Source organism: Myxocyprinus asiaticus, chromosome 37 (genome assembly GCF_019703515.2).
Source record: "Myxocyprinus asiaticus isolate MX2 ecotype Aquarium Trade chromosome 37, UBuf_Myxa_2, whole genome shotgun sequence".
In the NCBI taxonomy this organism is placed as follows: Eukaryota; Metazoa; Chordata; class Actinopteri; order Cypriniformes; family Catostomidae; genus Myxocyprinus; species Myxocyprinus asiaticus.
The window spans coordinates 7,844,169-7,863,097 of record NC_059380.1 but is presented as its reverse complement, the minus strand read 5'-3'; the positions used below and the strand labels follow the sequence as shown (position 1 = coordinate 7,863,097).

Here is an 18,929-nt window from a genome sequence, read left to right as displayed (position 1 = left end):
CAGCATACTGTTGTGCTCTCCGTACTGATAACAACCAATCAACGGGAGTGGAACAGAAACTGGCCTGTCTGTTATCAACAGGTTGTGTGTGATATTCCCTGTATGTGGGCACATTAAAACGTACAATGTTTCAAGGTCTTTTTTTTTTTTTTTTTTTTTTCATTTCTTTTCCTCTGTTCTGTGGTGGTGGACCTGCTATCCAGGGGCTCCCCCCTCACACCAGAGTGGCAATTACACCTTCATGAGGGCAGCTTTTCTTTTTTCTTTTTTGACACTACAGGCAGAGATGAATCTGATTGGATAAAGACGGAAAACACCTACTGTCCATTATGAGACGGTTGCCATGCGGCTAGCTTTGGCTATATTAAAGGAATATTCCGGGTTCAATACAAGTTAAGCTCAATCGGCAGCATTTGTGGCATAATGTTGATTACCACAAAATTAATTTTGACTTATCCTTCATTTTCTTAAAAAAAAAAAAAAAAAAAGCAACAAATTGGGTTACAGAGAGGCACTTGCAATGGAAGTGAATGGGGCCTATCCGTAAACATTAAAATACTCACTGCTTTATAAGTATAGCCACAAGATGTAAACAATGCGTGTGTTAACATGATTTTAGTGTGATGCAATCGCCTGCTACCCTTTTCTGTGTAAAGTTATATCCAATTTTACAACTTCATTGCCATGATGACAACATAACACTATAAACACTTTTAAACCACAGTAAAAACTGCGATTTAAATACATTCACAGCTCAAATAATACATGAGTTTTTACAGAAGAATTAATGCAAGTGCTTTTATGAAATTATAAGCTTTGCATTTGTGCCTTTAAACCCTCTGAAAATTGGCCCCATTCGTTTCCATTGTAAGTGCCTCACTGTAACCCAGATTGCTGCTTTTTTGTGGTAATCAACATTATGCCACAAATGATGTCGATTGAGCTTAACGTGTATTGAACCTGGAATATTCCTTTAAGGCTATAAGTGATTTCATGTTCACACACACACACACACACACAAAGAAATGTGCGTAAGAAACCGTTCAATATGTAAGTCCACTATTCACTGTGTGCCCAATTATTAGGCAAGTGAGTATTCTGATCTTATTATTTCCATGCACATTTTCCAACTCCAAACCATATAAACTTGAATGCTTATTAGATTCAATCATTTTCAGGTGGTATATATTTGTGTAATGAGGGAGGGTGGTCTGAAAGTGACTAACACCTTATATCAAGGTGTGCATAATTATTTGGCAGCTTCATTACCTCAGGTAAAATGGGCCAAAAAAGAGATTTAACTGACACTGAAAAGTCAAATATTGTAAAATGCCTTTCAGACGGATGCAGCACTCTTGAAATAGCTAAATTATTGAGGCGTGACCACCGGACAATCAAACGTTTTGTTGCGAATAGTCAACTGGGGCGCAAAAAAACACACTGAGAAGAAAAGGTGCAAATTAACTGCAAAAGACTTGAGAAGAATTAAACGTGAAGCTACAAGGAACCCATTATCCTCTAATGCTACCATATTCCAGAACTGCAACCTACCTGGAGTGTCCAGAAGTACAAGGTGCCAAGTGCTCAGAGACATGGCCAAGGTCAAGAAGGGTGAAACATGACCACCACCGAATATATTCACAAGTTGAAGCGTCAAGATTGGGCAAAGAAATACATGAAGACAGAATTTTCAAAGGTTTTATGGACAGATGAAATAAGAGTGACTCTTGATGGACCAGATGGATGGGCCCGTGGCTGGATCACTAATGGACACAGGGCACCACTTTGAGTCAGGTGCCAGCAAGGTGGAGAAGTGGTACTGGCATGGGCTGCTATCATTAAGGATGAGGTAGTTGGACCTTTTTGAGTTGAAGATGGACTGAAACTCAACTCTCAAACCTACTGCCAGTTTCTGGAAAGTACTTTCTTCAAGCAGTGGGCCAGGAAGAAGTCCTCAGCATTCAAGAAGGCTATGATCTTTATGCAGGACAATGCTCCATCACATGCATCCAAGTACTCCACTGCTTGGCTAGCCAGCAAGAGCCTCAAAGATGCCCAAATAATGACTTGGCCCCCTTCCTCACCTGACTTAAATCCTGCTGAGAACTTGTGGGCCCTTCTCAAATGTGAGATTTACAGTGAGGGAAGACAATACATCTCTTTGAACAGCATTTGGGAGGCTGTGGTTGCTGCTTCAGCAAAAGTTGATCATGAACAGATCAAGAAACTGACAGACTCCCTGGATGGATGGCTCATGGCAGTTACTGAAAAGAAGGGTGGCTATATTGGTCACTGAATATTTTTGAAAGGCCAAAAATGTAATTTAATTGTCATTTTGTGTTACTTATTTGTTGCACCTACTCTAAAAATTGAGAATAAACAATTGAATTGGGAGAAATTATTTTTGTAATTTAGTTGCCTAATAATTGTGCACACTTATATATTCCCCTGAGAAAGACAAAACTCACATTTTCTTTGTTAAACATTCAGGTTTGAGGTTCAATAACATTTTGGATTGACTGGGAGCATTGTGTTTGTTCAACAATAAAATTAATCCTGAGGAATACAATTTGCCTAATAATTGGGCACACAGTGTAAATGTCCACTTTCACTTTCTTCTTTTGTTTTTATCCATTCACATTCTTCATGCATATCATTACCTATTGGGCAGGGGGGAGAATTTATACTAAAAAAGGACTTAAATATTGATATGTTTCTTACCCACACCTATCATATCACTTCTGAAAACATGGATTAAACCACTGGAGTCCTATGGATTACTTTTATGCTGCTTTTATATGCTTTTTGGAGCTTCAAAGTTTTGGTCACCATTCACCTACAGAACTGAGATTTTCCTCTAAAAAAAACAAATCTTCATTTGTGTACTGCAGAAGAAAGTCACAAACATCTGGTATGGCAAGATGGTGGGTGAGTATATTATGAGAGAATTTTCATTTTTGGGTGAACTATTCTTTTAAAATATATATATTCTTAGGAGTTACTTCTTTAAGAATTGAAATTGTGACAGGAGACTTGTTTATATGTTCACCTATATTTATATACCTGCCTATTTTCAAAACTCCGCCTGTGAGTGTGCATTCACGAAATAAGTACCTGTATTTCAACAGTGGAGAATGGAGGTCTGCAACCCGACCCGGGCCCGACGGGACCCGAGAACCCGACGGGTTTCGGGTCGGGTCAGTTTTTTTCAAGTGGGACTTCGGGTTCGGGTCGGGTTTGTATGAATGAAAAAATAAACAGGCTTACCGAACTTGTTTCGCGCACGCGCACGCGCTCTCACTCACAGACACGTGCAAACGGACGAGTTAGGGGCCGTTCACACCAAATGTGTTTTTGCGCGTGTCTGTTCTGTTTAAACACATGCTGGACTAATGTTTTTGACATTTGCACCGCGTCTTGAGCAGGACCAGCACTGTTTAAACACCGTGTCAAGTTAAAAAGAACTTAAGCTTTTTAAAAACGCATGTTGAGACACCTGCGCTCTGTTTCATTCTTTGCCCTGCCTTCTAAACAAGTTCAGGCTGCATTGAGGGGACTTTTGCAGTGTTTCAAATTTTTCCAGATTGTTCTGCACCAAGAGGGGTAAGGCCCGTGCAGACCTCTAGTGAAGAATCATACCGCCTCTGTTTGCCTCCAAATTCAAACTCTTGACCAATAGGCGCAGGGCGGATCGTCCAATGGTGTGCTTACTTGGTAGACACGTGATGCAACAACACGGCTGGCAACAATGTATCAACCAATGGCCGTCTGACAGTGGGATGGGTCCTATGAAAGTACGGGATACAGGTATTAGCGAGTAATACTCATCTTAGGAAACGTTAAGTGTCATTTGATCGTGGAGGAGTGTAATGGCTCTTTCCCAGTGTCTTGAGGATTCGCCTGGTTGGCGGACACCGAGGACAGGACAGGACGTCAATGTCAAAGAACTGTACAATGAGAGACACCGACTCGCTCTGGAAGAGTTGATCGCCGGTGGGGTGGATTCCTTCATGGAATTCCTAAAGAAAGAGAGGACCCCCAACTTTCTCTCGGATGACGAGATCAGGCGGATTTCACGTGCAGCTGTCGTGCCGAAATCTGATTTCTTTGGTCGGAGATGATTCTCATTTGGACCATTCTGGCACACTGGACTGCTCATCTGTCACTTATTTCCCTGAGATCTCCGATATTGAGCCTCCAGTTTTAGAGATGGGTTGGCCAGCGTTCACTACAGGATCGTTCCGTGGAGTGACGCGCGCTGTTGCACACTTCCAACCAAGTTATGACGAGTGCATTTATAGTTGCAAAGAAGCAGCAAGGAGGATGATAAAAAATGCAAAGGAGGTAGTTTTTCACACCTTTTCAGTTTTAATCAAAAATAATTACGAGAATGCACCTCTACTTTGATTAACATGTTTTCAATTTCTGAGTTCAGTCATTTTGATAGCTTGTGTGTGTGTGTGTGTGATTTAAAGTAAACAACAAGTTGTGTAATCGTCCGAAGATAGTATAAAATCTAATATATATTATATATATATAAAATGTTTTTTTTTTTGTTTTTTTTGCATAAGTGGTTTGGCTTCTTTTATTATCATACTGGCTTCATCTAATATTATTTTTTTATATTATTATCATTATTATTGTAATACTTTACAATAAGGCTGTATTCGTTTATATTATTTAACTACATTAGTTAACAGTACTTTTACAGCATTTCATCATTTTTGTTAATGTTGATTTCTACATATACTAATACTTAAAAGTTGTCAATGTTAACATTAGTTAATGCATTATGATGAACTAACAATGAACAATTGTATTTTCAAAAATTAACATTAACCAAGATTATTAAATACTGGAAATAATCATTCATCACTGTTTAGTTCATAATACCTAATACATTTAATAATGTTTAATAATACAAACCAAATTGTAAAGTGTTACCATTATTATTATTTTGTCCACCAAATTAAAGTCAGGTGGTTCTGTTGTCATAAGACAAGAAACCCATACAACAGAGAGGACCACTTTAGACCCTGACTGTGTAAAGTACAAAAAATAAATAATTATATATATATATATATATATATATATATATATATATATATATATATATATTTTTAAAAATTATAAAGGCACATTTTGTTCATGTCAAATGGAGTTCATGATGTTTATGGTGTAAAAAATGTTTTTACTTAGAAAAGTATGTTTGAAAACTTGTTTGAATTGAATGAAGTTGTGTACAGTCACGAGTATTCAAGGTGCAAGGAAAGTATTTTCATACCTTTTACATGATGGTTACACCACTTAGCATTTTTAAAGTTATTTAATATTTAGTTTTATTTCTTATTTTTATTTTTTGTAGAAAATGCTATACATGTTTTTCAAAAATGTATGAAACCAACATGAACACGAAGATAACATTTCTATGAACTTGACACAACTTCATTTATAAAAGAGTTCTAATTTTTATAATCTCAGATAATCTCATTTTTCTACGACCTATAAGCAATAATTCAGCTGTTGTTGATTTGATTTGTGTAGCGCTTTTCACATTACATATAAAGCGATTTTACGAACCCCATGTGAATAAGTCAAATGCGACAAAAATCAAAGCAGCACATAAACACTGATTCTTGAATAGGTCTTCATTTCACCTTTTGTCCATCTCAGTACACTGTTGATTTTTGACTGAATGATTCATTAATTTCCGCAGTCTTTTGTATTCATGTTTCTCCACACATCAGATCTACAGTAGACCTTTTAGTTTTATGTTTTACACCTATTTTTCTTTGTAGAGTGTAACATCCTCCTAAATTCCTTTGCTGGGGTTTAACTGCACAGTATAAGAACAATGATGAATCGATGATGAAGAAAAGTAGCTCTTGTTCCAATTGTGCCAATGAATCAAAAAGACATTGGGTTTTCAGGTGATGCTAGGAAGGGTAAATGTGTGACATTCAGTGATGTGTGGAATGGTAAGAATTTGCTGAAGCGTCTATCGCACAGAACTGTTACCTCTAAAGTCTGAAACTGGATCATTGGATGTGCCACAACAGGCTCTTCACACCTTGAAATGAAGGAGTTTGAAGAGGCTTTTGAGTGTATTGCAGTTATAGCTGCAGGCAGCCTGGATCTGTTCCAGCTTGCATCGATTAAAAGACCATTTGTAATAAGAAATCATCAAGGTTTATATCCATTGGCTGTTCAGTCATGCCTGTCTGTCTGACTCTTGTATGGTTTTCAAGCTTGTTGGTTAATTTCCTTGTTTGGATAAAGTAGAGCCAAACTTGACCATAAATTCTCAATGACATAATCACATAATGCTGTTTCTTATGATCTTCTCTGTGGGTGGAGGTAATTAAACAGGAGTTATTTTTATCCTTAGGTGATTGCTATTGTGACAGACTCCCTGACAGACCTGGATATCTTCCATGACCTGCAAGAAGCATGCACACGCCGCAGAGTCCCCGTGTACATTCTTTTAGACCAGTCATCTTTCCCCTCATTCCTACAGATGTGTAAAAACCTACATGTACAGTTGGATGAACTTCCGGTATGAATATAGTGTGATGAAAATTCCATTTAAGGGATAGTTCCCCCAAAAATGAAAATTCTGTCATCATTTACTAATCCTCATGTTGTTCCAAACCTGTATGACTTATTTTCATCTGCAGAACACAAAATAGGCAGTATGTTTGCTTCGGTCACCATTCACTTTTATTGCATCTTTTTTGTTTACAATGAAGATGAATGGTGACTGAGGCTTATACACTGCCTATTTTGTGTTCTGCAGATGAAAGTAAGTCATACGGGTTTGGAGCAACATGAGGATGAGTAAATGATGACAGAATTTCCATTTCTGGGTGAACCCTATAAGACTTCTTAACATTTTTGTCCTATTAAATAAACTTCATGCTATGTCATTTTGAAATAATTGTTATTATCTCAGTTTTTGTGTGTGTGTGTGTGTGTGTTTTAAGCAAATGAAAGTGCGGACCATAACAGGCTCTACCTACTACATGAGATCAGGTGCTCGGATCACCGGAAAGGTTCATGAGCGATTCATGCTTATTGATGGGAACAGAGTGGCGACAGGTTCATATAGGTGAGACTAACGCTTTGCTGTACAATATGTTCTAAATATCTTAATCACAGATTGTTGTGTTATACTTTGTGTGCACAATGAAATATAGGCATCTTAGAGGCATTCTTATAAATCTGAAAGATTCTTTTAGTTTTAAAGGTGAAGTGTGTAATTTGATTAATGGTAAAAAAAAATTCTTTCTCCTATCCTAGCTTAATATGCAGAGACAACTGTAAGCTATTCATAGGTTGATTCCCCAAAATGTGTGTGTTCTCTGTGGCCCTTTAAAAGCATTGCTATCTAACAGCAATTATCTATAATAGTAATTATTTTTGCAATTCTGTTTGGTGAAGCTAGTGGCATAGAAATTACACACTTAAACTAGGGCTTTTGATTTAACATATTAATTCAGTGCGATTAATTACATAAAGAGTAACACGCAAAAAATAATTTATGCAATAAATCATGCCTCCGGACTGTAATAAGGAATTTTCCTACCATTAGAGCAATTCGAGCTTAATGGGTTAGTTCTCCCAAAAATGAAAATTCTCTTATCATTTACTCACCCTCATGCCATCCCAGATGCCTTTTTTTCTTCTGCAGAGCACAAATTATGATTTTTAGAAGAATATTTCAGCTCAGTAGGTCCATACAATGCAAGTGAAAGGGTGCCAAAATTTTGACGCTCTAGAAAGCACATTAAGACATCATAAAAGTAATCCATATGACTCCACTGGGTGAGAAACAGATCAATATTTAAGTCATTTTTTGCTAGAAATTCTTCTCCCTGCCTAGTAAGGGGGCGGTATGCATGAAGAATGTGAATCATCAAAAACACATGAAGAAGAATGTGAAAATTATCTGTTTCTCACCCACACCTATCATATCGCTTCTGAAGACAGTGATTTAACCACTGGAGTCTTATAGATTACTTTTATGCTGACTTATATGATTTTTGGAGTTTAACAATTTTGGCAACCATTCACTTGCATTATATGGACCAAAAGAGCTGAGAAATTCTTCTAAAAATATTCCTTTAAGTTCAGCAGATGAAAGAAAGCCATACACATCTGGGTTGGCATAAGTGTCAGTGAATGATGAGAGAATCTTAATTTTTGGGTGAACTATTCCTTCAAAGTACTTTACCGCCTAATCTCAGTCAGCAGGGGGCAGTAAGCGCAACTCCAGCTGGCACCACGCAGCTGTGCAGACAACAAAACACACTTACCGACAGCAGACAGCACAAGATGAGGACGCGTACTTGTGTTCAAACAATTCTGAATGCAGGGGTCTGAAGACGTGACTTTGAAGTTTCAAACTGTTTCACTCGACACAGCGTTCAAAAAACACTGTTTATGGTGCAATGCAACCAATGTGAGACGCTCCAAAACTATTAGTCTGAGCATGTGCACATAGACACATACTGAATAAAGCCCTTACAATAAGTGTACCTCAGACAGATTGATGAATCAAATTGCTAAATGGTTTGCTGTTGAGTGTAAGTCAGTGATAGGCTTATGTTTAATGATAAGGAAATAAATATTGCCTTTTAAAGTCACTTTTTGTATCAGCTAATCAATACTTTTCTCTTCTGCCACTATTATAAAATGTATTTGAATATTTATCATATATATATTATATTTACAATTATTTACATATAATTCAAATGATTTAATCATTATATATGGAATAATGTTTATTTGCAGTCCTTTCTCAGCAAATATTGATGTATGTGATTTATTGCATTTAATTCAGTTAACAAATCAGCATATCATGTAATTGATTTGATTACAAATTTGAATCGTTTGACAGCCCTAACATAATCTAATGTGTGGGTTTGACCTTTCCAACAATGCAGAATTATTATAAAGGAGTTTTGACTACAGTTCTGTCTATAATTGAGAAGAAATGTTTATGCTTAGCTATTTGCTGTGTCACATTTCTTTATCTTCAGGTTTAACTGGACAGATGGCAAACTCAATAGCAGCAATCTTATCGAGTTATCTGGCCAGATAACTGAGAAATTTGATGAAGAGTTCCGCATCCTCTATGCCCAGTCCCTACCACTGCCAGTGAATACAAGAGCTCCCTCTAGTGCCAGAAACAGCGGTATATATGACCACCTTGCCCTCAAACCACCTGGAACGCCTCCCTCCCTCTTGGCACGAACAACAAAGCCTCAACCAGAATGTCTGACGAGCACTCCAGCCAGACTTCAGACCCCAGAGATCCAACAGATGAATAAAGACAGAGAGGATCGAGACAGAAAGAGTAACCCAGTTTCTGATACTTCCACTCTAGGAGAAGACTGGATAGAGCAGGAGCTCCGGGAGGAAGTGTTAACCTCAGATGGTCCTTCTGGTGTGCTGGCAGTGAATGTTTGCGATCACATTACAACTCACACTCAGACAGTGGAAGTGATCATCACTCCTACTTTACCTTCATGCCATATCTCTACACAAACGGCCTGCCAGACAGCAGACATCAGTGTGCAGACAAGCGCAAACACCTTCCCCTCCAGAAGCAACCAGATCAGCCCTGGCACCTCATCCACCTCCAGCTCTTCTTCACCCAAAAATTGCCCAAAATCACAGGAGGTGGACTGTCGCACTGTTATTCACTGCAACGCCGCAGTCCCTCAAGATGGCGACCTGAGGGAATGCATTAGGAAGCTCACTAAAGAGCGACAGTACCGCTACTCCTCGATTCGCTCCAAGCTGGACCACATGGTGACACTGCTCTCTCACAAGAGGGAACTGGTGGACCTCACCAACCTGACGCCTGGCCTACAAAGAGGACGCAAAGGTCAGCAGGAGGGCAAACAGGTTCACAGTGCACTTGACAGTGCGATGATGGGGACTTGTCCTAGGTCAAGGTGTCTACAGTAAAGGAGGTCTGGAGTGCGGCCTGGTGGTGGGTGTATTGGTGTTAGCCTGCTTTGTTTTAGTTATGCACTTTTTGAAAAATCAATCATTTAATGTTTTATAGAGAACAAATCTATTAAAACTATATCTTCTAAAACTAAGAACAGTTTTTCAGCCCTTTGGTTGCATATTTCTTGCCTTGTCTTGAGTGAAATTGTATTGGAAAAGCATTTGAATATTTCTTTACAACAAATATACAGTTTGTTTTGTTGTTGTTTTTTTATTAGTTTTTTACATTATTTATGGTTGAGTACTTTTAATAAAATAGTGCATTTAAAGGGTTAGTTCACCCAAAAATGAAAATCCTCTCATCATTTACTCACCCTTATGCCAACCCAGATGTATATGACTTTCTTTCATCTGCTGAACTCAAATGAAGATTTTTAGAAGAATAGCTCAGCTCTGTAGATCCATACAATGCAAGTGAATGGGTGCCAAAATTAAGAAGCTCTAAAATCCACATAAGGGCAACATAAAAGTAATCCGGACGACTCTGGTGGTTCAGTCCATGTCTTCTGAAGTGATATGATAGGTGTGGGTGAGAAACAGATCAATATTTAAGTCCTTTTTCCTTCACTTTTAATTTCTACTTCTGTTTTTGGTGATTCAAATTTTTTGTGCATATCGCCCCCTACTGGGCAGGGAGGAGAATTCAGAATCAGCTTTATTGCCAAGTATGCTTACACATACAAGGAATTTGTCTTGGAGACAGAAGCTTCCAGTGCACAAACAATACAACAACAAGACAGAGATAATAAAAAATAGAAGAAAAAAAAAATACAAGTGAAGAGAAGGTAACAGTTCAAAAAGGTAGTGGGCTGAGTGAGTGGGGTCCAGAGTGATTTTTCCAGCCCTTTTCCTCACTCTGGAAGTGTACAGTTCTTGAAGGGAGGGCAGGGGGCAACCAATAATCCACTCAGCAGTCTAAACTGTCCTTTGTAGTCTTCTGATGGCTGATTTCATAGCTGAATTAATGACAAAAAATGACTTAAATATTGATCTGTTTCTCACCCACACCTATCATATCATGTCTGAACACATGGATTTAACCACTGGAGTTGTATGGATTACTTTTATGCTGACTTTATGTGGATTTTGGAGCTTCAAAAATGTGGCATCCATTCACTTGCATTGTATGGATTTACAAAGCTGAAATATTCTTCTAAAACTCCTAATTTGTGTTCTGCAGAAGAAAGAAAGTCATGCACATCTGGGACGCCAGGAGGATGAGTAAATCATGAGAGAATTTTCCATTTTTGGTGAACTATCACTTTAATAGACACTTTTAGATGCTTGTTTTATACAATGAGTATAATGGTAAGTAAAATAATTAAAAGTCATTAAAGATTTTTAGGGGGTTGGATAACTTGCTCAACTCTCATTTCTAAAGGCTTACTAAGAGTAATATCAAATTTATTTTCACTACAGTATATAAGGTTTGTGTTGATAACTCATGGTAGCTTATACAACATAAGACTGGATGTAGCTTTTCCAGAGTAGGACCCTTCCATGCAGAATAGTTTACTAACAATATTTGTTATATTAGTTTTCCAATATGATTTAGTAATTTATTGATTTTGTTGCATAATTTCTCATGTAAATAGACATAAAAACGATCCTTGTGCGTCAATAAAAAAAAGTTACTCAGAGGTACTTAGAGGACAAAAATGTCCTTGTCAAAAAACTGCCATGATAATATTACATATTAATATTATTTAATGAGTTAATTTTTTTTAACTAACATCAGTCCTTATCATAACTACCAAATATTCATTCATTTTCAGGATTTTAACCCTTTAAATGCCAGTTTGTATATATAATGGCACTGTTGTTTTTTACACACGCACAAATTTCTCGATACACACATACAAAACACGTTCTGACATCCATACCAAAACACCCACACAATTTTAGCTGCATCATTTATTCAATTGGCCTGCAGTGCTCTACAATACAGAAAACAGGTAAAAAGCATGTATTTGCTCCATAGGCTAAACATGTGAAAAATTGTGACATCTGGTGGAAAATATAAAAAATTAAAATTTTGAAGCCAGGGCTCCGGAATGAAAGCATAATATCATAGAATTCATGACTTTATGCTTTAATGGCACTGGGATCAAATATTGCCGTTTGAATGGGTTTCAATGGGGACATTTTTGTCCTTAAGGTCCTGAGTGTAACTATTTTGTGTACACAGTGCATTATAAATGTATTATAGGAACTGAGGTTGAATTATCAAAATTCCCCCCAAAATACACACTTTTGGCAAAATTGATGCCGTTGGCATTAACAAAATATCAAAAAATAATCGAAAAGACAAAAATGTCCCTAAGGTCGCACAAGGGTTAAATTAATTAGTTGCTATTTTCAGAGTGAATTACAATAAAAAGGGATAGATTTAGAAATGGGATGGTGACTTTTCCTACCCACTGTGAATTAATGGCTACGTGGCTGTTTTACCTCATTGGTGAGGCTTCACTGAAAGCCATTTGGATGTCTTAATATTAAGGGGGTACATTTTTATTAATCATTAAGCTACAGTTAGTCACATGTTTGTAATCTAATGGGCCTTTCATCAATGTTGTCCATCTTAGCTGAAGTAACTGAACAATCCTGTTAAAAAAAAAAAAAAAACTCAACATCTGTGTTCATAGATTATACTGAAAATGGTTCTAGGAATTCCACGTCACATCAGCAACAGTCCTTTGCAAACTGAAGAGGGCGCTATCATCTTGCACCTTGCAAGTTTTTCATGAGGTTAATGTCTTGCATAAACATTCTGGATTCTGGATGACTTTTAGAATAAAAACAAAACATTATTTAATTTACAGTATGTGTGAATAGTTTTTCCAAATGAGGACATCCCAAACTGTCCCCAAAGGGAAGTTTTGTCCAATTTAGCTCACTTCTGGGTAAAACTTTGTCCTCAAACCTGTAGATAAGTACACACACAAATCTACGCTACCATTACAAAGGAAGGATCTGTCCCAAGTATCTACATTTATCCTTTTTTCTCACTATGAAAACAATTAAAATTTATTGTTGGAAATCAATCCAGAATTTTAAAGATTTACACAGTTTATACTGTTTCATGGCATGTGTGCCATAATGAAAAGTGATTGCACATAATGGGTTGTATTGATGTAAATTGTATTACATTTTAGAATAATTTTAAAAATGAATAAGCTGGACAGAAATAAATGTATCCTATGAGTTTCAAAATGAGTGAAGCAATTTTAGCATAAAATGCTAGCAATCCTCAATGCTCAAACCGAATTAACATTCAGATGCTGTTTAACACCTTGAATATCATACTCATAAAAGCCACCCCTGAGGTTTTACTATTAATAGGTTGATTAAACAGAACATTAAGTGATTGTTGGCGGTTAATTATTTTTCCCGTTTTCAGTCTTTTGAACCATATTCACACCTAAGGTACCGTTCAGTGAACTTTCCAATGATCGCAGCCTTAATCACTCCTCTTGAGTAATGAAGCCTGCTTGTTGTTTCTTAAAAGCAGTTGTTCTGCATTCAGTGAAGGCTACTAAAGAAACAGTTTACCCTTAAGTACATTTACAAAAAGTATCTTTTCTCTGCCTAAACCCAAAAACACCTTACTTAAATATAATGAGTACACTCACTTTAGTCAATAACTGGTCAATATGAGGATAATCTATAAATTCCATAAAACATACTGAGTATTAATATACACCGATCAGCCACAACATTAAAACCACCTGTCTAATATCGCATAGGTCTCCCTCGTGCCGCCAAAACAGCTCTGACCCGTCAAGGCATGGACTCCAAAAGACCTCTGAAGGTGTCCTTTGGTATCAGGCAGCAGATCTTTAAGTCATGTAAGTTGCGAGGTGGGGCCTCCGTGGATCAGACTTGTTGGTCCAGCACATCCCATAGATGCTCAATCGGATTGAGATCTGGGGAATTTGGAGGCCAAGTCAACACCTTGAACTCTTCGTCATGTTCCTCAACCCATTCCTGAACAATTTCTGCAGTGTGGCAGGGTGCATTATCCTGCTGAAAGAGGGCCACTGCCATCAGGGAACACCGTTGCCATGATGGGGTGTACGTGGTCTGCAACAATCTTTAGGTAGGAGGTATGTGTCAAAGTAACATCCACATATATGACAGGACCCAGAGTTTCCCAGCAGAACGTTGCCCAGAGCATCACACTGCCTCCACTGGCCTGCCTTCTTCCCATAGTGCATCCTGCTGCCATCTCTTCCACATGATCTAAAAAAAAAAACGTGATTCATCAGACCAGACCTTCTTCTTTCATTGCTCCATGGTCCAATTCTGATGCTCACGTGCCCATTGTAGGTGCTTTCGGCAGTGGACAGGGGTCAACATGGGCACTCTTGCTGGTCTGCAACTACGCAGCCCCATTCAGCAATTTGTTCTTCTGTGGGATCAGAACAGACGGGCTAGCCTTCGCTCCCCACGAGCTGGTTCATCGGTTTTCCTTCCTTGGACCACTTTTGGTAGGTACTAACCACTGCATAACGGGAACACCCCACAAGACCTGCCATTTTGGAGATGCTCTGACCCAGTCATCTAGCCATCACAATTTGGCCCTTGTCAAAGTCGCTCAGATCCTTACGCTTGCCCATTTTTCCTGCTTCCAACACATGAAATTCAAGAACTGACTGTTCACTTGCTGCCTAATATATCCCACCCCCCACTCCCATTTAAAAAAAAATAATAATTTAAACAAAGAAACATAATATAAAACTAGACAGGTAAAGTTTGTCAAGACAAACATTAATGTTGGCTTGACAAACCTTTGTCTGAAAGTTAAAAACAGATAGTCAAGTACACCTTCAGAAAGATGGATAGATTTTGTATTGTAACCTAAAGCCATGATATGGCAGGCCTTATGTGTGTTTGTTTACATTAAAATTAACAGTTGGTGTTTGAATTAACAAGCATTCTGTTGGCCCGTTTGAACATTCTGCAATGTAAATCCATGGGATTTTTGGATTTTTGATCATCCGCTGCGCTGTATGAAAACTGGTATTGCTTTCAGTTAGAAAAGATATAGCAACTCAAGTCAGAACAGTCTGAAGTTCTGTGCTGAGTTTGGTGGTTATAGCTTGAAAGCTGTACAAGTAGTAACAACTGATGATTTTGGATTTTGGAAAAACCCTGAACAAAGTGTGTACAGAAACCATACAGTATGTTGGATTCATCAAACCAACATAAGTGACAATTTTACCTCGTTAATACAAAAGGTCAGATTTAATTTCTTCCGTTAAAACACAAGCTTGGGTCTTCTTCAAAACTTAGTGAGCTGCCTTGCTGTCTTCTACATACATTTTTCTATGTTTTCTATGGCAGCATCCTGAATGAAATGAAGTTTGCAATTTGGAAAGCTCTACAGAGCTGTCAACTTCGTGCGTCATTCATATCCATGGGAGACTCGATTCACAACAGATTTCAATATAGCAATGGAAGTGGAATGACGCGTTACTCAAATGAGCATAAATATTAGACCTGACGATTTAATGCATTCATTATAAAAATGACACAATTAATCATGTATAAACAATATATCGTATTGTCTTATCAATGCTTTACTCATCTGCCACAATAATGTAATGCTTTTTGATTATACGAATTATTATATCTGTAATATATATTATATTTATAAGAATTTAATCATTATATATTGAATTATTGTTTTGTGAGGGCCTTTCTCAGCAAATATTTATATATGCGATTAATTGCGATTAATTATTCAGCATATCTTGTAATTAATTTGATTTAAAAATGTTAGCGATTGACAGCCCAAATAAATTTACATAGTACACATTATGGGAGAAATAGTCAGTTTTCCATTATTTTAAGCTAGTTTTTATTTACTGTAAATCTTTTTTGTATCGAGTGGATTATAGGTATATTTATATTCAACATTTGGCAATACATGGGTGTATATCCATCCCTAACACAGTTATGTGTAATCCCAATTAAACTAGATTCGCAGGTGGGGACCTTTGTTACCTGACTGCCCTTGTCAGCTCTTTTGCCCCCTCACCAGGCTCTAGTAAGCACCTGACTTTCTATCAAGGGAAAGCTGAAACAGTCACCATCTGGAGGAAGATGTTTGGCCTGAGGATACAAAACAATGACATGAAAATACAAGTCAGGGGAAAACAATGTGATGACGCGTGCCAAAATGGCCCAGCCACGTCTTTTGTAGTTTACAGGAGAGATTTCAGCTTTACTGCCCCCGCTCCTATTTTCAGCCTTCAAATGCTGATGACACATCATTGTTTTCATTCCCTGTGGAACTGATGGAATGCAACATGTTCAAGTAAAGTTTTCTGCTCGTTCCCTGATGTAATGTGTTCTAGCCCTTCATATGTTCTCCTAGCGCTCACCAGTTCATTTCAGACTGTTCCATTGCCCATAAAGAGTGGAGATAAACAGCATGATATCTAATGCTTTCCTATGATCACTGTTTTAGCTTTATGACCTGGGTTTATGCTCTCAGCACAAGCAGTAATTCAAGCCACATTACAGTAACTGCTGTTGGTGAAGATAACCACTGCTACTCCTAGATCTGTGTCAGCACCACTGTCAAATTGTGCTATTAATAGAAGCCAATGTGTGTGCTAATGTGTAGGTGAAAGCAGTCTTTTTTTGTCCTGTGGTCTTTGCTGTGTGGGCTGCTTGTGTGTCCACAAGTGCGTGGAATGGGGAAGGTGACAGGTGCAGCTCATCTGTTTTGCAGTTCTGTCTTTTTAAACACTGAAAACCCTACTAAGTTGACTCAACTGATTGAGTAAACTCGATCCCTCAGTTTAATTAATGCCCACAATGCCTTGCGCTTGAATTATTTAAAGGAATACTCCGGGTTCAATACAAGTGAAGCTCAATCGACAGTATTTGTTCCCCTGACTTGGTGTCTCCAAAACTTGTGTAATTAAGTTCACTTAACTTAGTGTTTATGTTGACTGAACTTAACTGTTTAAGTTAAGGTAACTAGATGCAAGTAGACTTAACTCAGATTTGCTATTTAAAAGTTGTTGTTTCAACGTAATCATTTTACTTGAATGGACTCAAATTTAAGTCATGCAATCACACAGCTTAAATAATGAAGATTATAACTAGATGAAGATATTCTGTGTGAATCATCAAATTAACTTATTTCTCCAAAGAAATGCATAAACACCAGTACTTCACTTGCACATGTACAAGGAAAACTGAGATAGTGTTAACAGGGTCCAACATGACACAAATCATCCTAATGGTGATATTACACGAAACAAGTATTTGCACAAAACATAAGTACTACAAAAGAGCTAAAACTTCTATGAATTCTTAATAACAATTATTTAAATGTCCCCATTAGTTCTCTTTGGCCTAGGAAACATAATTAAAGGAATATTCCGGGTTCAATACAAGATGAGCTCAATCGACAGCATTTGTGACAATGTTGATTACCACAAAAGTTCATTTGGACTTGTCCTTCCTTTCTTTAAAAACAGCAGAAACGAGGTTACAGTTAGGCACTTACTATGGAAGTGAATGTAGCCAATTTTTGGATGGTTTCAAGGCAGAAATGTGAATCTTATCATTTTATAAAAGCATTTACATTAATTATTCTGTTAAAACTCATGTATTACTTGAGCTGTAAAGATGTTTAAATGGGCCCTTTTACATACATCGTCATGGCAACGAAGTTGTAAAATTGGCAATAACTTTACACAAAAAAGGTTAGTAAGCGATTTTATCACACGTAAATCACGTTAACACAACTATTGTTTATGTCTTGTGACTACACTTTTGAAACAGTGAGTATTTTAACGGTTATGGGTTGGCCCCATTCACTTCCATTGTAAGTGCCTCACTGGAACCCAGATTTTTATTTTTTTATTTGGCATGCCCAATTCCCAATGTGCTCTAAGTCCTCATGGTGGTGTAGTGACTCGCCTCAATCCGGGTGGGGGAGGACGAATCTCAGTTGCCTCCGCGTCTGAGACATCAGTCTGCGCATCTTATCACATGGCTTGTTGAGCGCGTTACCGCGGAAACATAGCACGTGTGGAGGCTTCACGCTATTCTCCGCGGCATCCACGCACAACTCACCACGTGCCCCACCGAGAGCGAGAACCACACATTATAGTGACCAGAGGAGGTTACTCCATGTGACTCTACCCTCCCTAGCAACCGGGCCAATTTGGTTTCTTAGGAGACCTGGCTGGAATCAATCAGAACGCCCTGGATTCGAACTCGCAACTCCAGGGGTGATAGTCAGCATCAGTACTCGCAGAGCTACCTCTTTTTAATATTCTTAATTTGTTTGGCTGTTGAATAAATTTTTTAAAATCCCAACAGGATAAAAAAAATAAATGCATCCTCAAGCTCATGAAGATGGATCAGGGATGGAATTTGAATAAAATATTCACCCACTCCAAACGAACTCTTAAACACTAAAAACTCCCATTCAACATGATCAAATGCATTTTCAGCATCCAAAGAGATTACAAGACTATTAAGATTTTGATGTTGTGACAACTGAATAGTACTATATATACTTGGGAGCACCATCTCTAATTTTAAGTCTATGTATTTTTAAGAAAAAATAAGGTAGGAACTTATATATTTGAGTTATGAGCCCAAAACATGACATTTCAAGTAATGTAATTAAGACAACTTGATATTTCCAGTAAGTAATGACAACATGAGGGTTTACAGTGAAGAGGGAACCATCTTGGCAAGAAATTGCATAAATAAATCATAGCATTAGCATTAAAGGGATAGTTCACCCAAATACGATGATTCTGTCATCATTTACTCAACCTCATGTTGTTCCAAACCCATATGCCTTTCTTTGTTCCTTGAAACACAGAGATGTTAGGCCTCAGTTCCCATTTGCTTTCATTGCATGACAATCA

General features: G+C 37.7%; 1 protein-coding gene across 1 annotated transcript; it reads left to right on the top strand.

The window, feature by feature from the left end:
• The first annotated feature begins 3,765 nt into the window (after positions 1-3,765).
• Positions 3,766-10,306, top strand: LOC127427986 (protein FAM83D-like). Its single transcript, XM_051676007.1, is given in 5 exon segments — positions 3,766-4,097; positions 4,099-4,344; positions 6,389-6,556; positions 6,984-7,108; positions 9,042-10,306. Coding segments are annotated over 5 exon segments (1,701 nt in total). The 5' UTR covers positions 3,766-3,869; the 3' UTR covers positions 9,976-10,306.
• Positions 10,307-18,929: the final 8,623 nt, after the last annotated feature.